At 36.1% G+C, this 20656-nt stretch overlaps 1 protein-coding gene across 9 annotated transcripts in view; it reads left to right on the top strand.

Moving 5' to 3' along the window:
- Positions 1-20656, top strand: part of EDEM3 (ER degradation enhancing alpha-mannosidase like protein 3) — a 78831-nt gene that overhangs the window by 28736 nt on the left and 29439 nt on the right. For all 9 annotated transcript variants that reach the window (XM_059412766.1, XM_059412772.1, XM_059412769.1 and 6 more), the window contains exons 7-13: positions 5195-5329; positions 7629-7734; positions 13077-13174; positions 14795-14920; positions 15140-15223; positions 16836-16919; positions 17430-17554. In XM_059412766.1, the coding sequence (XP_059268749.1) occupies positions 5195-5329; positions 7629-7734; positions 13077-13174; positions 14795-14920; positions 15140-15223; positions 16836-16919; positions 17430-17554 (758 nt within the window). The remainder of the gene's footprint in view (positions 1-5194; positions 5330-7628; positions 7735-13076; positions 13175-14794; positions 14921-15139; positions 15224-16835; positions 16920-17429; positions 17555-20656) is intronic.

Raw genomic sequence — 20656 nt, 5'->3', positions numbered from 1 at the left:
AGCCACCCAGGCACCCTTTTTTTTTTTTTTAAAGATTTTATTTATTTATTTATTTTTAAAGATTTTATTTATTTATTTGACCGAGAGAGAGAGAGAGAGAGAGATCACAAGTAGGCAGAGAGGAAGGGAAGCAGGCTCCCTGCTTAGCAGAGAGCACCATGTGGGGCTCGATCCCAGGACCCTGAGATCATGACCTGAGCCGAAGGCAGAGGCTTAACCCACTGAGCCACCCAGGCGCCCCAAGCAGCTGCTTTTGACTAAGGTCATGATCCGGAAATCCTGGAGTCCAGGGATGAAGCCCTGCTCCCTGCTCAGCAGGGAGTCTGCTTCTCCCTCTGCCCCTCACCCTGCTCATGCTCTCTCTCTCAAATAAATAAATAAAATTTAAAAAAATAATAAAGAAATAAACCAATATATAAAGTTCTTTTCGTATTCATTGGCTTTTTCCCCTTTGCTTAATATAACATTTTCTCGGGGGGAATACAAAACTCCCTCAGTTGACTCTGCAGCCGGCTTTCTTGTACTACCAACCCAGTATCTTAAAATGGGGGCACCTGGGTGCCTCAGTGGGTTGGGCCTCTGCCTTCAGCTCGGGTGATGATCTCAGAGTCCTGGGATGAAGCCCCGCATTGGGCTCTCTGCTCATCCGGGAGCCTGCTTCCCCCTCTCTCTGTCTGCTGCTCTGCCTACTTGTGATTGTACAGAGTATCTTTTTTTTGTTAAGATTTTATTTATTTATTTGACCGACAGAGATCACAAGTAGGCAGAGAGGCAGGCAGAGAGACAAGAAGGGAAGCAGGTACTCCCTGCTGAGCAGAGAGCCTGATGCGGGGCTCAATCCCAGGACCCCGGGATCATGACCTGAGCCAAAGGCAGAGGCTTTAACATCTTGAGCCACCCAGGCTCCCCTGTACAGAGTATCTTTTAACTTTCAGAATTTATTATGAGAATTCAGAATTTATTATTATTATGGTTTGGCAATAGACTTTCTGACATGCTCTCAGAACCTCATACCCCAACGAAATGAGTGTTCCATTTCAGCCCGAAAAATCTAATAGTGTCCTCCCCCCAACCACCTAAGGTCATCTTTTCCTTTGTTTTTTGTTTTTTTCTATTTCCATGCTGTTAGGCCTTTCATCTCTATTACCTGGAATAACTTTTTTCTCCCAATATAAATCAAGTAAGACTCACTTTCACCATCAAGAAACCTTTGACTAGAGAGCATAATGTAGAGCAGTGCTTTTCAAACTGGAGGCATAATACTTTACCCACCAGTTTAGTGGATCGTGACCAACACTTATTTTGTTTGTTTAGAGAAACAGACTATTAAATCTCTTATCTAAATTTCTCACTTTTGATATTTTGAATAGCTCTTCTGCAAACATCTTTGTACAGATCTCTTTACTTCTTCCATAGGATAAGTTACTAGAAGAGGAAATAGTAAGTCCCAGAAATAGGGAATTTTTTTTTTTAAAGATTTATTTGACAGAGCAAAAGAGATCACAAGTAGGCAGAGAGGCAAGGGGGAAGCAGGCTTCCCACTGAGCAGAGAGCCCGACTCGGGGCTCGATTCCAGGACCCCGAGATCACAACCTGAGCCGAAGGCAGAGGCTTAACCCACTGAGCCACCCAGGCGCCCCAAATAGGGAATGTTTTTTAAGGCTTTGGGTACTTCTTGCCCAGTTGCTCTGCAGAAGAGTTCCACTTTTATAGTTAGACTATAACTATAAAACACTTTTATAGTGTTTTATAAAAGTGTATGTGTCGTTGTACTGTTGCCAACAGTGTGTATTGTTATTATTTTCCCAATTGGATGAGAAGAAATGCAGTCTTGTTTTAATTGGAATTTCTTTTTGGTGTGGGTAAACTTGTTTGTTGATCTTTTTATTTTCTTAGCATATTAAAATTAAAAACAAAGTTATTTCAAATAACCCAGGTATTTTTTTAATTGAATTTACTTTTTATTTTTAAGATTTTTTTTTTTTAATTTATTTATTTGACAGACAGAGATCACAAGTAGGCAGAGAGGCAGGCAGAGAGAGAGAGGAAGAAGCAGGCTCCTTGCTGAGCAGAGAGCCCAATTCGGGGCTCAATCCCAGGACCCTGGGATCATGACCTGAGCTGAAGGCAGAGTCTTTGACCCACTGAGCCACCCAGGCGCCCCTTGTATTTACTTTTAGTAAATACTTTTAGTTTTTGTTTTAATAGGAAGTGCTACATTTGGGGCAATCTAGCATTTCTTCACTTTTGTCATAACACGAGAAATAGAAGAGGAATTAAAACAATAGCTACTAAGAGTATTCGAGTAAAATAAAGAAAATGTATTGTTTTCTTATTCTCTGAAGTATCAAGAAAATTATAAAAATTTCCTTTTAGAAGAGGACTGCTGATAGAAACTGTCTTCCTTGCCTTTCCAGACTTACGAGCTTTTACTCATGAAAATGTGTACAGTGTTTCTTAGGTATGCATACATAATTAAGAGTATTGCATTATTGCTTTTAACTCAAGAATTTGCTGGACAGAAATTATATTTTATTGGTTAATGGTCATTTGTTACATCTCCCTATAAACCCTAGAGGCAGTCGACACTTTGTGATGCCATTTCCTCAAAGTTAATTAAAAGTACTTTGCCAGTTTTTCATTTAAGACCTCATTTCTAAGGTCAGGTAGATGATTATATCCATAAAACATAGGGTTAATGGCAGTTCCATTTTGATTTTGTACTTTAGGGGTCTTTAGGGTATAGCAAATATATAGCCTAGATAAATTTAGTGTAGGTAATTTAAACTTCTACCTTTCAATAAAAAAAAATGTTCCTTTCAAGGACTACTTTGTGATTCCCAGGAACATAGGACCAGGAGGGAGAAAGCAGCTTCCAGATTTCCTTCTAAGTAAAAAACCTTTATTATATTTTTAACCCTTTTTGTCTGAAGCCTTTCAAGTAAAGGGCAATAACCTCCTTGTTTCTAACTTGCACGTGACTAAACAGATGCTCCTACCTGCGCCCTCTACACTGGTCTTCTGAGATCTAGTCAGGAGGACTGCAGCTTATCTCAACAGCCTCTAGAGCAAAACTCAACAAGAGGATTAACATAAGCACTCAGCCCTTTTTCCTTGTCTTATAAAAACCGTGGTGCCCTCTGGAGGTTTTGCATTTGTAAGTTGTTTAATAATGCGGATCTTCAGCATAGGAGATGGAAATGATATGATACTAGAGATAGTTATATTAAGAAATAAACCTTTTATATCATTAGTACCAACCATCTTGGGACAGTAATGACTATAATGCAATATACAACCATCTTAAATATTTTTTTTTTTTTTAAGATTTTATTTATTTATTTGACAGAGAGAGATCACAAGTAGGCAGAGAGGCAGGCAGAGAGAGAGAGAGAGGAGGAAGCAGGCTCCCTGCTGAGCAGAGAGCCCGATGCGGGACTCGATCCCAGGATCCTGAGATCATGACCTGAGCCGAAGGCAGCGGCTTAACCCACTGAGCCACCCAGGCGCCCCATCTTAAATATTTTTGACGTACAGAACTTCAGTGTGTCAAAGTATTTCCTTTTTTTTTTTTGTTAAGAGAAGAGATACTAAAAATGGAATATAAATGTTTTCTGTCTTGCCTTTGCTTTCTTATGACCACTTCCCTGGACTTTGCTATTGTTAGCTCTCAGCTATTCCCAATCCAGTGATATTTTATCAAATATCTGTGAGATTTCTTCTGAGTTTTAGATCTTAGCATTTGTTGTTAGTTCCATTTGTACAGCATTTGTATGCCTCAAGTGACATTTTGGAAAGTGAGGTAAACAGCCAGTGCAACAATCCACTCCTCATGTCTCATGTACATTTCACTTTTGTTGTTTGTCTGTTGGTGGTAAGTGGGTATTATCCCTGTCTCCTTGCTTCCTAGAGAGTCAGTTGGGCGCTATTAAGGTAATAGGCTTACCCAGCACTTGATTTCTGCAGATAAGTTGAAATATGAATTTATTTGAACTTCTCCTTACAGAGTCTGAATAATAACTGATCTGGAAACATTTGTATTTGATGTTTTTGTTTATTGTTATATGAAATCCTTGCTGTATGCTTGCTCTTTTTTATATTTATTTAGACTGCAGAAGACCATTCAAGTTTTAATCAGTTTCTGGTCAGTTTGTTTCTGGTTAATCTAGGTTTATAATGTAATTTGGCTGTCTTTGAATTATTTTATTTATTTATTTTTTTTAAAGATCTTATTTATTTGACAGACAGAGATCACAAGTAGGCAGAGAGAGAGAGAGAGGAGGAAGCAGGCTCCCCGCTGAGCAGAGAGCCCGATGTGGGGCTCGATGTGGGGCTCGATGTGGGGCTCGATCTCAGGACCCTAAGATCATGACCTGAGCCGAAGGCAGAGGCTTAACCCACTGAGCCACCCAGGCGCCCCTGTCTTTGAATTATTAAGAAAATACTCTTTTGAAAAAATTTTCTGTGTTGCTTGATAGCCTGTCAGCAAGGCAATATACTCTACATTTTAAAACTTTTAAAAGCTGTAAACAAAATTTTAATCTCCTTTTGAATACATACCATAACTTAATCAGTGTTTTTTTTGTTTTTTTGTTTTTTTTGCTGTGAAGGACTAATATAGTACTGGTTTTTCATAAATTCTCAAATTTCTTTTAGAGCTAGTCTAGTTTCAGACTGTTCAGAGAATAAAATTGATATAGAACTAGGTATTTTCCCTATGTAATTCTTTTTTTTTTTTTTTTTTAAGATTTTATTTATTTATTTGACAGACTGAGATCACAAGTAGGCAGAGAGGCAGGCAGAGAGAGAGAGAGAAGAGGAAGCAGTCTCCCTGCTGAGCAGAGAGCCTGATGTGGGGCTCGATCCCAGGACACTGGGATCATGACCCGAGCTGAAGGCAGAGTCTTTAACCTGCTGAGCCACCCAGGAACCCCCCTATGTAATTCTTATATAGGTACTGAATTTTGGTCTCATTAAGGAAGGAAATCAATGAAAACTTTCTTACCCCATGAATATTATATGTGTAGAATATTCTTCTCTAGATGTTAAATTGGAAAGTCACAAAGATCATCAAATTTCAGTGTTGAGATATTTTATGATGATTTGATGAAGAATCTTGATTGAAAAGTAATCTCTTATCCAGAAGCCATTTCCTGTTCATAGTTGCTAATGATAATCTTCTGGTTTTATTTAGATTAATTTAAAGTTTGGTATCAGAAAACCAGAAGCTCGGACTGGAACTGAGACAGATACCTGTACAGCTTGTGCAGGTACCTTGATCCTTGAGTTTGCGGCTTTAAGTCGATTCACAGGAGCAACAATATTTGAGGTTTGCTTTTCATAGTCTTTGATCTCTTGGGTATTGGGCGTAACTAACTTTATATCTTTTTTTTCATTGTTCAAGTATGAGGATTATCAGTTAGAGGATTGCTATCATTTTATACACTTTTGTTTAGATTCCATTATACGGTTTTTGTCAAAAACCTAGAAGTCATTGTGAGTTAATACAACTGCATTTTTCACAAACTATAAATGTTTAGGTTTATTCTTAGGAGATATCTAGCCATATTATATGAAGTTGATATCACAGATGTCTTACATGACAAACTGTTTGTTTTATTTGTTATACTTCTAGATGATCTGTTGCATATCTGAGAACCTCGCTGAAACAGTATAATTTTTGCACTTGTCTTGATAGTCATATCTGTAAGTTTGTTTACCTCCAAGGTTAATGTTATTTTTTATCCAAAAGACTTAATATTCCCCAAGTAATTTGTTATAGACTAGCTATGTCTCACACTTTAATTTTATCTATATGTTTAGGCAAATTATTGTGTGGAGTAGTATCACAAAACACCCTCTTTTTAAAAATATGACTTGGGAAAATTTTTAAAAATTCAGCAAATGGCACACATATAGCAAGCAAAACTAGGGAATATATATTAGCATTAGAGACATTGGATCTGAGTGTAAGTAAAACAAGTCAAGTGGTCTTTGTGTATCTGTATGTTCAGAGTGTCAAGGACAGATTTATCACGTTTGGTTTGATTTTATTCTGTACTTTGCTGATGTATTTTCCTTTTATTGAAAAGTATAGTCACTTTTGCACAGTATAATTTGAACTACAAACTCTGAGATACTGATGCATTTATAGGTTAGGAAAGTGAAACTCGAAGAGTATAAGATGCACAGCTATGGATGAATGAGTAGAATTGAAATTAGAATCCAAGCCTTTCTAAATTCAAAGCCCATACTCTTTCCACTGGTCTATTTTGTACTTATGAATAAATCTATTTGGAAATTATGATGTTTTTAACTTCATGAATATACAGTAATTTATTTTAAGAGAAGCAACACGATGCATTTGACAGCATCGATCAAATACAGGGTTGGCAAACAACAGCCACGGGGCCAGATCTAGCCAATGCCTATTTTTGTGAATAAAGTTTTATTGAAACACATCCATGCTTATTTATTTATTTGTATCTATGACTGCATCTGTGCTGAAGTGACAAGAGTTGAGTAATTGTGATAGTGACTATATGGCTTCATAATGCCTAAAATACTATCTGGCAAAATGACTTTTGATCTAATATATAAAGAGCTCTGAATTCTCATATTGTTCTGTAATTCAGTTTTAAACTTCGGTTAAATCTTTGATTTCACTGGGTCTGTTTTCTTAGCTGTAAGATAGGAACAGGGAAATATAATCTTTATGAAACTTTCTGGCTCTGAAATTAATAGCATTTAATTAAAGCCATAGTCTGCTTTGTTTAAAAAAGTCAGCATAAATAAATTGACTTAAGAGCGAAGACTATTTTATACCCTGTTCTTAAATATGCAAAGTGGCAAATTGGTTTAATGATTTTTTTTTTCTTTTGTAGAAGTGCTTCTCTGTAGAAGTACTTCTCCAATGCTAAGTAGATTCACATTCCGAAATTAAGTTTAACTTAGAAACTCTGCTGCACATGTCTTATGCTTTTATGTTTTATAACCTCTTTTTATCCAGACCTAAGAATTTGATCAGAAACTATTTTAATTTCGTGGCCAATGGATAAAAATAAGTGAAAAAGAAGAGAAATGGTGTCATAAGGTTATGTTTGGTATTGGCAAATGAATACTAGTGAATTTATTTACTCTTCACTAACAAACTTGTATGCTGTGTAAAAAGTGGGTTCTTGAAATGCCTGTTTGTGTTTCAGAGATGACATACCAACTTTGGAATTCTCTAAGTAAGAGTCTGTGAGGAGATTTTCACTTTGTATTTAAGTGATAGAAATTATTTTAAGAAGTGCATTTAATTATGGCCGCAATTAATATAATTTTCTAATACATGTATATGAATGTGAACTTGTACTACTAATCTAGACGAACATGAAGGTCTCAAACTGAGATCACTGCCACTAAATAGTATTTTTAGACTCATTCTTTTTAACTGGGCTTGATTGGCTGAAAAAGAGCCAAGATTGACTTATAAGGAAATTTAATGTATATTATAAATGATTATCATAGGAATTTTATGTAATCCTTAAACTATTCTATGAGCCTTTGACTTTTGTTTCTTTGTTTCCTGTTTGCCAGAGACATGCAGTTCTTCTAGTATCCTTTTTTCTTTTTTTTAATTATAGGAATACGCAAGAAAAGCTCTTGATTTTCTCTGGGAAAAAAGACAACGAAGTAGTAATTTAGTGGGTGTGACTATAAATATTCATACTGGAGATTGGGTAAGAAAAGGTATGTAAGTTGGGCGCTCTCTCTTTTTTTTTCATGTAAGTTGGGCTTTTTAAATCAAGCCTTCACATACTCTGAATGGGGAAGAAAGGATTTTCATTTGTTAAAATAATCTTTGGGACAGTATAAAGCATAGTTTTTCACCGGATTGCTGAAATTTTAATTTAACCTGATTTTCTTCTTTGGGATCCAAAAATAGCACATTTATTCTAGATGGACTTACTGTTTTATTTCATACCTTAATTGATACAGCATTATAGATATGATATGGATGAAACACTAGAACTAGTTTTCTTTCTTTTCTTTTTTTTAAAGATTTTATTTATTTATTTGAGAGAGAGAGACAGTGAGAGAGAGCATGAGCATGGAGAAGGTCAGAGGGAGAAGCAGACTCCCCATGGAGCTGGGAGCCCGATGTGGGATTCGATCCTGGGACTCCGGGATCATGACCTGAGCCGAAGGCAGTCGTCCAACCAACTGAGCCACCCAGGCGTCCCTAGAACTAGTTTTCTTGAGAACTAAAGAATCAGAATACCTCAGTTGTCTCACATTAAGTAGAAATCTATATTTAATAATGTTGTCACTAGATGTTATTGAAATGAATTGGAATCATGAGACAAATGTTACATGAACAAACAGGATATAGAATTATGTAAAGAATATAATTTTATCTTTATAAGACACCCTTATAGAGCATAGGTGAATGGAAATATACTAGAATATTTATTCTTAGTAAGATTATCTTATTTTTTGTCTATTTAGTATTATGTAAGGTTTTTTTCAAATTTTATGTAGATGGTTCTTGAAACTAATCAGAATTCTGGTTTCAGAATTCTACCATTTCTTTTCTGTTTTTTAATCTGCTTGGAACTCAGGTACAAATTAATTAGTCAGAATTCATTTTAAATTAATCCTAATCCTTGTCCTAATCCTAATCCTAATCAGTGATGATGACACACTCATCATTGGTCTATGCATGGCCCATTTTACTTAATCCTTTTTTTTTTTTTAGATTTTATTTGACAGACAGATCACAAGTAGGCAGAGAGGCAGGCAGAGAGAGTGGGGGAGAAGCAGGCTCCCCGCTGAGCAGAGAGCTCAATGCAGGGCTCAGTCCCAGGACCCTGAGATCATGACCTGTGGTGAAGGCAGAGGCTTAACCCACTGAGCTGCCCAGGTGCCCCTATTTAATCGTTTTTAATAAGGTAATAAGGACCCACAAGTGGACCATTACTTGATGACAAACACTTGTGCGTATGATCCTTGACTCCACTTCTGCAGTCCCATACCTCTGCCTTCTCTAATTGAAATAGCATTCTTATCTTCTACTGATCATTTGCTTTTAATAAAGTTTTATTGCATCAGTATGTATTCTTAAAAAGAATTTTTTGTTTTAAACCTTATAAAATCATATCACATCATGCATTTGAGACTTTTTTCACATAATATATTGCTAAGATTCATGTATAATGTTGCATGAAGGTGTAGTTGGTTTTTTTTTTTGACTGCTGTATAATATTTTATTGGATGAATCAGTCACAGTCTGGGCATTTAGATTGTTTCCTGGATTTTACTCTTATGAAAAGTAGTGCCATGAATATTTATATATTTCTCCAAGAGTATTTCTTGGTTATGTATGGAAGAGTAGAATTTTTCTATAGGTTTCCCTTTTTTTAATATTGATGTTTTTGTATTTTTTCCATTTTCTGTTCAGTTGTACTTTTAAAAAAATACTGTTGATACCTATATGATATTGATTTATATGATAACTATCCATTAAAATTTATTGACGTTTTCTTTTTGGCCTAGAACATGGCCAGGTTTTTTTGTTTTTCTTTTTCCTTTCTCCAGATAGAGAGAGAGAGAAAGGTTGCATGAATGGGGTAGGGGGAGGGGCAAAGGGAGGGGAGAAGGGAAAGTGAGACTCTGGCAGGCTTCCAGGCGCATTGCAGAACCTGGTGCAGGGGACGATCTCAGGAGGTGACCTGAGCTAAAACCAGAGTTGGATGTGCCTAACCAACTGAGCTACCCAGGTGCCCCAAACATGACTGGTTTTTATGAACATTTTGCATGCACTTTAAAAGTGTGTATTTTCTCATTCTTGGATATAGAGTTCTGTATGTGTCAATTTGCTGATTTTCTGTTTGCTTGTCCTACTAAGAATTAAGAAAGGTAGATAAAATTTCTGACAGTGGTAGTGGACTTATTAATATCTCCTTGTAGTTTTGTTTTGCTTTGTATATATTTTTGGGTGCATTAGTCTGTTTTATTAGGTACATTCATTTAAAATAGCTCTCTCTTCTTAGTTGAGAGAAATATTTTTGTGTCTTTTGTTTTAAACACACAAATGATTTAAAGTATTTCTTCATTATGTAGTGATCATCTCTAATAATATTCCTTGTCTTACAGTCTAATCTGGTAGTAATACAGCTACATCAGCTTTATTTTGCTTAATTGCCTGATAAGTTTTCTGTCCTTTTATTTTCAGTCTTTCAAGTGCTCATGCTGAGTGTTAACTCTTAATGAAATTTATGGATTGTTTTAAAAAGCCAACTTGTCAGTCTTTGTCTTTAAATTGGTGATTTCAGTCCATTTACATTTACTTCTATTTTTACTTCTATTTTTTTATGTATTTCTATTTACTTCTATTTTTAATATATTTGGACTTATACTATCTTATTTGTAATTTCAGTGTGTTCCACCTTTCCTGTTTTCTCTTTAATCCTTTTGTTATTAAATGAAACCTCTATTTACCTTCTAGTAAGAAATGAACTTTAGCATCTTCTCCTACCTCTTGTCACCCCAACCTCCACCCCTCGTTTTGTTAATATTATGTAGTTATTTAGTTTTTATTCACTGTGAATATGTTCTTTTTCCTTTTGGTCTTAGCGTAGCCCTCTTTTCCTTTCTTTAAAGGTAAAAAACCAAACTGTCAAGGTATTTGGTCACTTGTACCTTGTGTATTTATTGCTAACAACATCTGGTAGATTTGTCTTCCTTCCTACTTATTTATCCTTGTTTTCAGTAGCTTTTAATAGTTCTGAGGCCTTTTATATCCAACAATTTTATTATGCTTTCATATTTGAGTGTTCGTTTGGATATTTATAAAATTTTCTATTTAAGTTCTTTTCCTTCAAGTCTTTGAAAATACAATTCTGTTGTCTTCATACATCCTATTAAAAAACGAGAAATATTCTGATTTTTATGCCCTTATGTGTGTGATCTATTCTTCCTCTTTGGAAGACTAGGAATATTAAAAGCAAAGAGAAATTTCTAAAAATGTGTCTGTAATTTTAGGTGTAGACTTTTCTTTAGCTCTCCTTTGGATATTCTGTGGGTCCTTTCTCCTTAAAATCTTTGTTTTTAATTGCTGAAAACTGGTCTTATTTTTTTAGATATTCTTTTCATTTTTATTAATCTCTCTTTTTATACTTCCTATTATCTAAATCAATTCTGTTTCTCTGCTCCATATATCTTATCTTTATATTTTCTTTTTTTTTCCTTCTGCCTTCCTTTCTTCTGGAAGATTGCCACATGTGATCTTCCAATTTGCTGATCTCTGCCTCAGCCTCACCCTTTCTGCTATATGTCCCATCTGCTTTGTTGTTTTAACTGTTTCATTTTTTATTCTGTATATTTATGCCTGGTTAAAACATTTTTCTTGTGTGGCACCTGGCTGGCTCAGTTGATAGAGCATGAGTTCAGTCCCCATGTAAGATGGAGAGCTTACTTGAAATTTTTTTTCTTATTTTTTTATATTGTTAGTATCTTCCCTATCTTTAGTATGTCTACTAGGCTAATTTTAAAATTAAATCATTTAAAGTAAGTGTGCCTGTTTTGTTATTTCTTCTTCTGATAAATTCTCATTCCAGCACCTTCTTTTTATTTTTAGTAAGTCATGCTGCTTAAATGTTTTTGGCATATAAGTTTATGTTCCTTTTTCACCTATTCTGTGAGAAGGTCAGATTCCAATCCCTGTCATCCCCAGTGATCTTAGGGATGAATTCTAAGAATTTTTAAAAAATATATCAATGCTTGGACCCCAGGAGAGTCTGATTTCATTGATGCGGCATGGTCCCTGGGTATAGGGATTTCTAAGATTGTAATTGTAGTTGTAATTTAAATTGTAAACGCACCAACCTCAGAAATCACCAGGAAAGGTAGGGGAAAGAATGTCTAAAATTAGTTCCCACCTCTTTTGTTCAATTCCTTAGGCAGGGTTTCAGTGCTGTCTTGATTTTACTCCTGAGGAGACCTGAGGAGACCTGAGTTGTAGCAAGTGGAGGAGGAGGTGTGTCTTAAGATAGTGGTTTGGGAGAAGCAAGAGCAAAGCTCTAGCAGTTTCCCTCCTATTTGATTCTTTCTTAGTCATGTCCAGCTGCCTTCTGCTCCAGGCCAAAACCACCCTTTCCCTACCTGCCCTGCCCATGCTGCCAGGCTTCTTACGGTTTCCTTTGGTTCTCGGTGATGATCTTGGAGGAAGTCGCAGCAATTAAAATTGGACCCTCCAAACAGCAGCAGTCTTGATTTCATATCTACTCTAACTTTAAAGATTGATGTCTTACTGATTAAGGATCTAAATGTTTTTTAAAACGTATAATGGTCCTCTCTAATGTTTCCTTTTTGGAGTTTCTCACTGAGAAAATGAACTTTGAAAAACTTCTTAGAACTATTATCTCCTGCTTTTTTTTTTTTTTTTTTATAAAGATTTTTATTTATTTATTTGACAGAGAGAGATCACAAGTAGGCAGAGAGGCAGGCAGAGAGAGAGGAAGGGAAGCAGGCTCCCTGCTGAGCAGAGAGCCCGATGCGGGACTCGATCCCAGGACCCCGAGATCATGACCTGAGCCGAAGGCAGCGGCTTAACCTACTGAGCCACCCAGGCGCCCCTATTATCTCCTGCTTTTAAATAAGACTTATGTAACGAGTTTTGCAAAGTAAGATTCTTTTTTTGTAAATATACAGATATCAGCAAGGAACCATTGTTATTCATATAGTCAGGTTAATATTTCTATAAATGTTGAACTTTTAAATAGTTTTATGTTTAGACGTTTCATTCTTTTTTTTTTTTTAATTAGTTTATTTGATAGAGATCACAAGTAGGCAGAGAGGCAGCAGAGAGGTGGGGGGAAGCAGGCTCCCCGCTGAGCAGAGAGCTTGACTCAGGGCTCCATCCCAGGATGCTGAGATCATGACCCAAGCTGAAGGCAGAGGCTTCACCCACTGAGCCACCCAGGCGCCACTGACGTTTCATTCTTAGTGTATTCCTATCCTCACTTGTACTCTGTCAAGAGGTTTTAAGACTTGTTTAATAAAAACCATGTTTATATGTATTTTTTTCATAGATAGTGGAGTTGGAGCAGGGATTGATTCCTATTATGAATATCTATTGAAAGCCTATGTCTTGCTTGGAGATGACAGTTTTCTGGAAAGATTTAATACAGTAAGTTGATCTAATTTTATAGTAACTTTAGAGCCAATTTTATTTGAGTGCCAGATTTTGATAGAAACTGAACTGAGTGACAGTTGGAGAAACAATCTTTTTAAAATGTGTATTGGTTTTTTTGTCAGTATTCCCTGATGATGTTGGACAAGGGCAGGACAAAGCTACATACATTCCAAAAATTAGTTTACAAAGTAATTTTATTTTCATCTCTTTTCAGAAGTTTTTGAGTTCTGCCAGTAAGTCATAAAATAAGTAGATTTGAGTTTACCTAATCTTTTATACAAGGAAGTGAATTTATTGGAATAAATTACTAGTTATCTTTCTCCTTTGGACTCCAGTTCTTGTTGAAATCTTGGAAATTTGGCCTAGTCCTTGATCACACCATGCATGCAGGGCTTTGGAGATTTAGGGAAACTAGTATTCATTTCAAAAGCAGGTCAATAACTCTTTTTAAGTCTGGGTCAGAACCACAGGCATATTTTTAGGGGAGAAGGGGATGGATTACTGAACCTGATCGGATTGCCTTTGTAACTGAAGCAAATTGAAATCAGTACAGTAAACTCATCAGCTATATCACTGTATTCTTTTCAACATCATTTATAATTTCTTTGTGCACCCATCAGTTCACCCACATTACTGAGAGACAGTATGGTATAGTGGCTAACGTAGGAGAGTTTGTCCCACTTGAGTTTAAATCCTGGTGTACCACTGGTTTTGTGACTTTGGGCAAGTAACTTTACACTATTTAATTCTGTTCCTTATCCACAAAATGGGAATATTAGTATTATCATAGAGTTATTGGAAGCATTAAATAAGCTAGTGCATTTGAAGTGTTAGAACAATGCCTTAGCATCTAGCAGATACTCAATAATATTTATTAAATAATAGATGAGTTAGGAAAAACCAGTAAGAGACCTAATAAGTTACCAGTTGAATACTTTAAAAAAAAAAAAAAGATCACATATTATTAGATTATAACAAGATTTTTTTTTTTAAGTGAACCAGGATAGGTTTTTCTTAATTGGCTCATGTATTGACTAACAGCTCAACCTGTTTTTGTCAAATCTGAGAAATACCTAGAAGGTAAAAGAAGGGGGAAAAGAGTTTTTAAGAATATAAAAGTGTAGCAGACTGTAAGAGGGGTAACAGTAATTAGATACATTAATTTAAGTAGTGGTGAGCTCCACCAGAGTATTACATTAGCTGAGAAGGGACCAAACTTCCTATACACAGGAGAAAAATGCAACTAATTCTGTAATACAGAAGCCTATAACTATATTTCAAGAGGACATAAAAGCATCCTTTGGCCACAGCCATGGGCCATTCCCACAAGACAGCAATAGGATCTCCCCTCAGAAGATTCTTTATTAATTATAGTCTTTAATATTCAACTATAGTCTTTAATATTCTGCATCAGATTTAACACAGGGGAGTATATATACTATATTTTAGAAAGATTTCCATATAGAATAATTTAAATATTTACATAGCTTATAAGTAAATGTATTTATATATAAATTCAGGTTAACTTTCTTCACAGTGAGATTTAATTACTGTTTTTAAGAATAATACATCTTTTTTCATCTACTTTCATGAACACATACTGTGATCTTCTAGCACTACGATGCCATAATGAGGTACATTAGCCAGCCACCTCTTCTGCTTGATGTACACATCCACAAGCCAATGCTGAATGCTCGAACTTGGATGGATGCTTTGCTTGCCTTTTTTCCAGGTTTGCAGGTAAAACAAACAAACAAACAAATAAACCCCACACCAAAAAACCTGTGCTTTTAAAGTATTAACATAGAATAATTAAGTGCATATGTGATCTCTAAAATTGAGTTACCAAAATGGAGTCACATTTTAAAATTAATATACATTTTTCTGTTTATATAATGACTCTAGATAAAGTCAACTCCTATTTTATTAGGTAATTTTGTTGTTATTATTGACTTCTAGGTCTTAAAGGGGGATATTAGACCTGCTATTGAAACTCATGAAATGTTATATCAGGTGATAAAAAAACATAATTTCCTACCAGAGGTAAGCACATCATCTTTGGAATTCTAATTTACATATATTATAAATTGCTAATTTAAAGATAGCAAATGTTATTTTCAGGATTGGTTTATTCTTTCCTATTTGTATTTTTCCTGGTTAAATAGTTTATTTAATTAAGTAGTTTTTGGTTTATACAGTACTATATATGTTTTTCCTTTTTCTCATGTATTAAGAGAAGTCTAATTTAAGGTAATGCTGACCTCTGTGAAAAAGAAAACAACCCAAAGTAATATTTCTCAGCCTTTCCTAATCTATGCCATTACATACATATTTTCTCGTCCTAACTTTTACATATACCCACCAACTAGAGAGATTTTTTTTTTTTAAAGATTTTATTTATTTATTTGACAGAGATCACAAGTAGGCAGAGAGGCAGGCAGAGAGAGAGGGGGGAAAAGCAGGCTCCCCGCTGAGCAGAGAGCCTGATGTGGGGCTCAATCCCAGGACCATGGGATCATGACCTGAGCCAAAAGCAGAGGCTTTTTTTTTTTTTTTTTAATATTTTATTTATTTATTTGACAGAGATCACAGGTAGGTAGAGAGGCAGGCAGAGAGAGAGAGAGGGAAGCAGGCTCCTTGCTGAGCAGAGAGCCCGATGTGGGACTCGATCCCAGGACCCTGAGATCATGACCCGAGCCGAAAGCAGCGGTTTAACCCACTGAGCCACCCAGGTGCCCCCAGAAGCAGAGGCTTTAACCCACTGAGCCACCCAGATGCCCCTAGATTGCTTCCGTAAGTGTTTGTTTGAGAAAGTATAGTTTTATTAGACTTCAGGTAAGTAGGCCTATGCATTGTAGAAAATTCATATCCACTGAGAATAAACCAAGGTTCAACTAAATACATCTTATCACAGATGAAGTTTTATTTGGTTCCCATAAAGGTTTTGGTTTTATTTTAATCTTTTTTTTTTTTTAAACCAGTTGGCTCTGTTAGTGAATAATTTCAAGTGAGACTAGTTTTATTTTTAAATAATGCCTTGTCTCACTCTGCAGAGGATTTGAGGTTGTTACAAAAGAAAGAATATACTAAAATGCTAAAATAGAAATAGAACAAGGGACTTAATAATTAAGAGGAAATGGGACGCCTGGGTGGCTCAGTGGGTTAAGCTGCTGCCTTCGGCTCAGGTCATGATCTCAGGGTCCTGGGATCGAGTCCCGCATCGGGCTCTCTGCTCAGCAGGGAGCCTGCTTCCTCCTCTCTCTCTGCCTGCCTCTCTGCCTACTTGTGATCTCTCTCTGTCAAATAAATAAATAAAATCTTTAAAAAAATAATAATAATTAAGAGGAAAAAATGGAGATAAGGAAAAAGAAAACACAAAGACCCATTTAGTAGCATTACTGAGTTTCATAGTTTTCTCTACGCTTCCTAATAGCCAAAATGATCATTTACAGAAATACTTTAATTGCTAAAAATAGCACTTTAGCAAAAATGAATTATGATTTAAGCAATGAATATTTTCATTTTATTGATGAAAATTGTTACCAATATTTTAATTTTATTTTCTTATAGTCTAACTTATATACTGTATACTCTGGAACCAGTTGTTTATTTTTTAATCACATTTCTATACCTGTTTATATGTTGTTTTGTCTAGGCATTTACCACAGATTTCAGGGTACATTGGGCTCAACATCCTTTAAGACCAGAATTTGCAGAAAGTACCTACTTCTTATATAAAGTAAGCTCTTTTACCTCTCTTTTTGCTGTTTAGTCCCCATTCTCTGTTGGATATCTCACTACCTTGTAATAGTTATTGGGTTTTCAAAGTCCTTGTTTTAATGTTATCATGATTGGATATGTTACGGTTTTCATTCATCTAGACCATAATTATTGAAAGATAGAAGAATTGACACCTAAGTTTTGTGTCTTTTCAAAATATTTACATAAACATTTCTAAAAAGAAAAATGTTATATTTTAGAGCTGCTTTCTAAAGCATGTCTCTTACCTTTTTGGGCTTTGAAAATTTTATCAAAGGGCTGAGAAATGTAATTGGACAGCTTTCCAGTTATATTCCATAAAGCAGATCCCTGGCTTATTTTCAGAGCTAAGTTCTATGTAACATATACTCCAGTGCCTGATACAATGCCTAAGCACCTAGTAGGTACTCAATAAATCCCTGATAAATGAGTGGGTATATGGTAATATATAAGCTATATATATGTATACATATATTCTCCTTTTTAATAGGCTACAGGAGATCCTTACTACCTTGAAGTAGGGAAAACACTTATTGAAAATTTAAATAAATATGCTAGAGTGCCTTGCGGATTTGCTGCCATGAAGGATGTTCGTACTGGAAGTCATGAGGACAGGTAAAACAATTCCTAACATCCCCTTTCCTCAGGGTAACTCTGAAACAACACAAAATACAACTCTTAGAATTCAGATACACTTAATGCTTTTACAAAAGGTTTTTGAAGATGCAAAAGGTAGTTCATTGTGTTTATATTTTAAACTCTTGAATGGGCTTATTTAAAATTGTTTGAACAGTCTGTATTTTTATCATAGTGCCTGGCATATAGTAGGTGCTTAAATGATTTTTAAGTAGATGAATAAATAAATGTTAAATATCAGAACCTTGGTATTAGGAGTATTAGGAATGCGGGGAGGGGGTCCTGTGTTAATAGTTTTTATATTATGTACAATGTTTGAAATTATCAAGATGATGACGAATGATCTGGATTATGATTTTTGCTAGTCAAGAATTCCTCAAAGCATGTCTTGGTTAATGTGTGTATTCTTTCTTATTCTGTTGCCGATTTGAAGGGCTGGGGAAGACCATTGTCAATTTCTCTTTCATCACATATCGGATAGATGTGGATGGCATGAAATACTCGAGCTGTAAAAAGCATACTTTGGTTACTGTGATATTCACTAACATTACAGTTATTCCAGAATTACTTATCTGGTTATTTTAACCATCCAGAACCTAGCAGCACATCTCTAATGAACACTAACATTTGTTGATTTGGTTACCAAATGTTCATTCCACAGGTGTTTATGAAGTGTTTTATGTGCCAGAGTTATACTAGTTTTTGAGGATTTAAGATAGAAGACATGTCTTTTCCATCTTTGAATCACTGAGAATAGGCAGATAAAGAGATGCTACTACTTTGTAAATGTGCCATGAAACGTATTAAAGATTGGGATATGACAGTCCCTGGAGGGTTTCTGGAGGCTTCTGTATCATCCTTCAAGATAAGGATGAGAAAACAGTAGTAAAAGGAATTTCAGGCAGAGGGGTAGAGGCAGGTGAGACACAGCCCTCATCATCTACTCAGAGCTGTCCTTAGTCCTTCACTCGAGAGTAATTAGATAATAGTTAATGAGGCTTGAGACCTACTTCCCTGATCGTAGCTGGTGAGAAATGGATAGGTTTTTGGAAGTAGGCATGTAGATACCAACAAGCTGTGTATTTATTTTTAATATTTATTTACTGCTGTCTACATTTTGGGCACTCTTCTGATTAAGCCCCTGCTTTGTTTAATTCCTTTGATCTTGACAACAACCCTCTGATGTGTAATTTCTGTTATAATCTTCATTGTGTAGGTGAAGAAGCCAAGGCACAGAAAGGTTGGGGAACTTACCGAAGATCACACAATTAGTAATTAGAATTCTTATCAAGGAAGATTGGCTCTTGAACGCAGTGCTATTCTGACAGCTCATGCAAGGAACAAAATAATTAAGCACCTGCTGAATGCCAGGCACTGCACTTACTTGTGGGGATGGGAAGAGAAATTAGAACCCATTCCTGCCCTCCCTTGACTTGTAGTTAGTGAAGATAAGTATGTAAAGATACAATTACAACCAGGTGATTTATGCTATAGTTGAAAAAAGAGTAACAGGTTGAGGAATTACAGAGCAAGGCATGATTTACTCTATGTAGAGAGTTCCAGTTTTGTAAATTTAGCAATCTCCTATTTTTACCTGTAAATATTCCTTATATGACATTGTTTCTAGACCGTTCACCACAGCCTTTGCCCCAGTCTGATTATATTCCAGTATGTAGAGTATCTCTTTTTTTTAAAGATTTTTATTTATTTATTTGACAGAGAGAGGTTACAAGTAGGCAGAGAGGCAGGCAGAGAGAGAGAGGAGGAAGCAGGCTCCCCGCTGAGCAGAGAGCCCGATGCGGGACTCGATCCCAGGACCCTGAGATCATGACCTGAGCCGAAGGCAGCGGCTCAACCCACTGAGCCACCCAGGCGCCCTAGAGTATCTCTTAAAGTATCATGTCCAGAATTAGCCATCCTCAGGATGTGCCTGGCAAAACATCACTGTTCGAGAACAGTTGTGAGGTCGCTAATTTTCTGAGCAGCTGATGGGCTTTCGTCCTCCATCCAGCTGAGGATCAGGGCTTCATCAACTCACTGTTTCTCATGGCAACATTGTACCTCTCCTGCATTTGGCCCAGCGAAAGGTCGAGAACTACTAATCATCATTCTGTGTTACCAGAGAAGCTTTAGATTCTGAGCAGCTTTATTATATTCAGCTCACAGTGAGTTTGTGGCCAGTTCACTTCAGTTACTTAACTGTGGCCTGACAAATGGGTATTCCCCAACCTGCTTTTAAGAAAGCGATTTTGTGGGACGCCTGGGTGGCTCAGTTGGTTAAGCGGCTGCCTTCGGCTCAGGTCATGATCCCAGCGTCCTGGGATCGAGTCCCACATCGGGCTCCTTGCTTGGCAGGGAGCCTGCTTCTCCCTCTGCCTCTAGCCTGCCACTCTGTCTGCCTGTGCTTGCGCTCTGTATCTCTCTCTCTAACAAATAAATAAAAATCTTTAAAAAAAAAAAAAAAAAAAAGAAAGCGATTTTGTTGTTGTTGTTGTTGTAAACTTCGAACTTTATCCTTAGCCTATCAAAATTTGATTTTGTTGGGTTGTTTGTGTGTGTGTGTTTCTAGACCTAGAAGGGAGTTTGAATCTCATCTCAGTCATCTAAGATACTACCTAAATTACCTGTTTCCAGTGATCTGCAGTTTCGATAGGCATACCTTAAAAAGTTGCCATCTAAATTGTTGGGGAAGAATTCTGGTTTGGACCATGACTAGTATACCTTGTGGTATGACATTTGAGGGCTTTCAGGTTGCAAGTTTTTTGCATCTGGTTGCTTATTCCCTTACAGATCTGTCAGTGCTGTCCCCTGGCTCACGAGCATACACATATACAATTTTCAAAATGGGAATATCTGTATGTTCCTTAATGATCACTGAAAGAATATAAATGGCAAAAAGAATATCAAAAATCTTTCCTAAGACACTTCCCTGCTTGCCCGCCCTAAGATAACTACTGTTGGCAATTTGATAGTCTTCCAGATAGTTTTATTACATATATGTATATATTTATGGTTTTTTTTTTTTTAAAGATTTTATTTATTTATTTGACAGAGAGAAATCACAAGTAGATGGAGAGGCAG

Source organism: Mustela nigripes, chromosome 10 (genome assembly GCF_022355385.1).
Source record: "Mustela nigripes isolate SB6536 chromosome 10, MUSNIG.SB6536, whole genome shotgun sequence".
Lineage (NCBI taxonomy): Eukaryota > Metazoa > Chordata > Mammalia > Carnivora > Mustelidae > Mustela > Mustela nigripes.
Note: the sequence above shows the minus strand (reverse complement) of the source record. Positions and strands in the feature narration are given on the sequence as shown.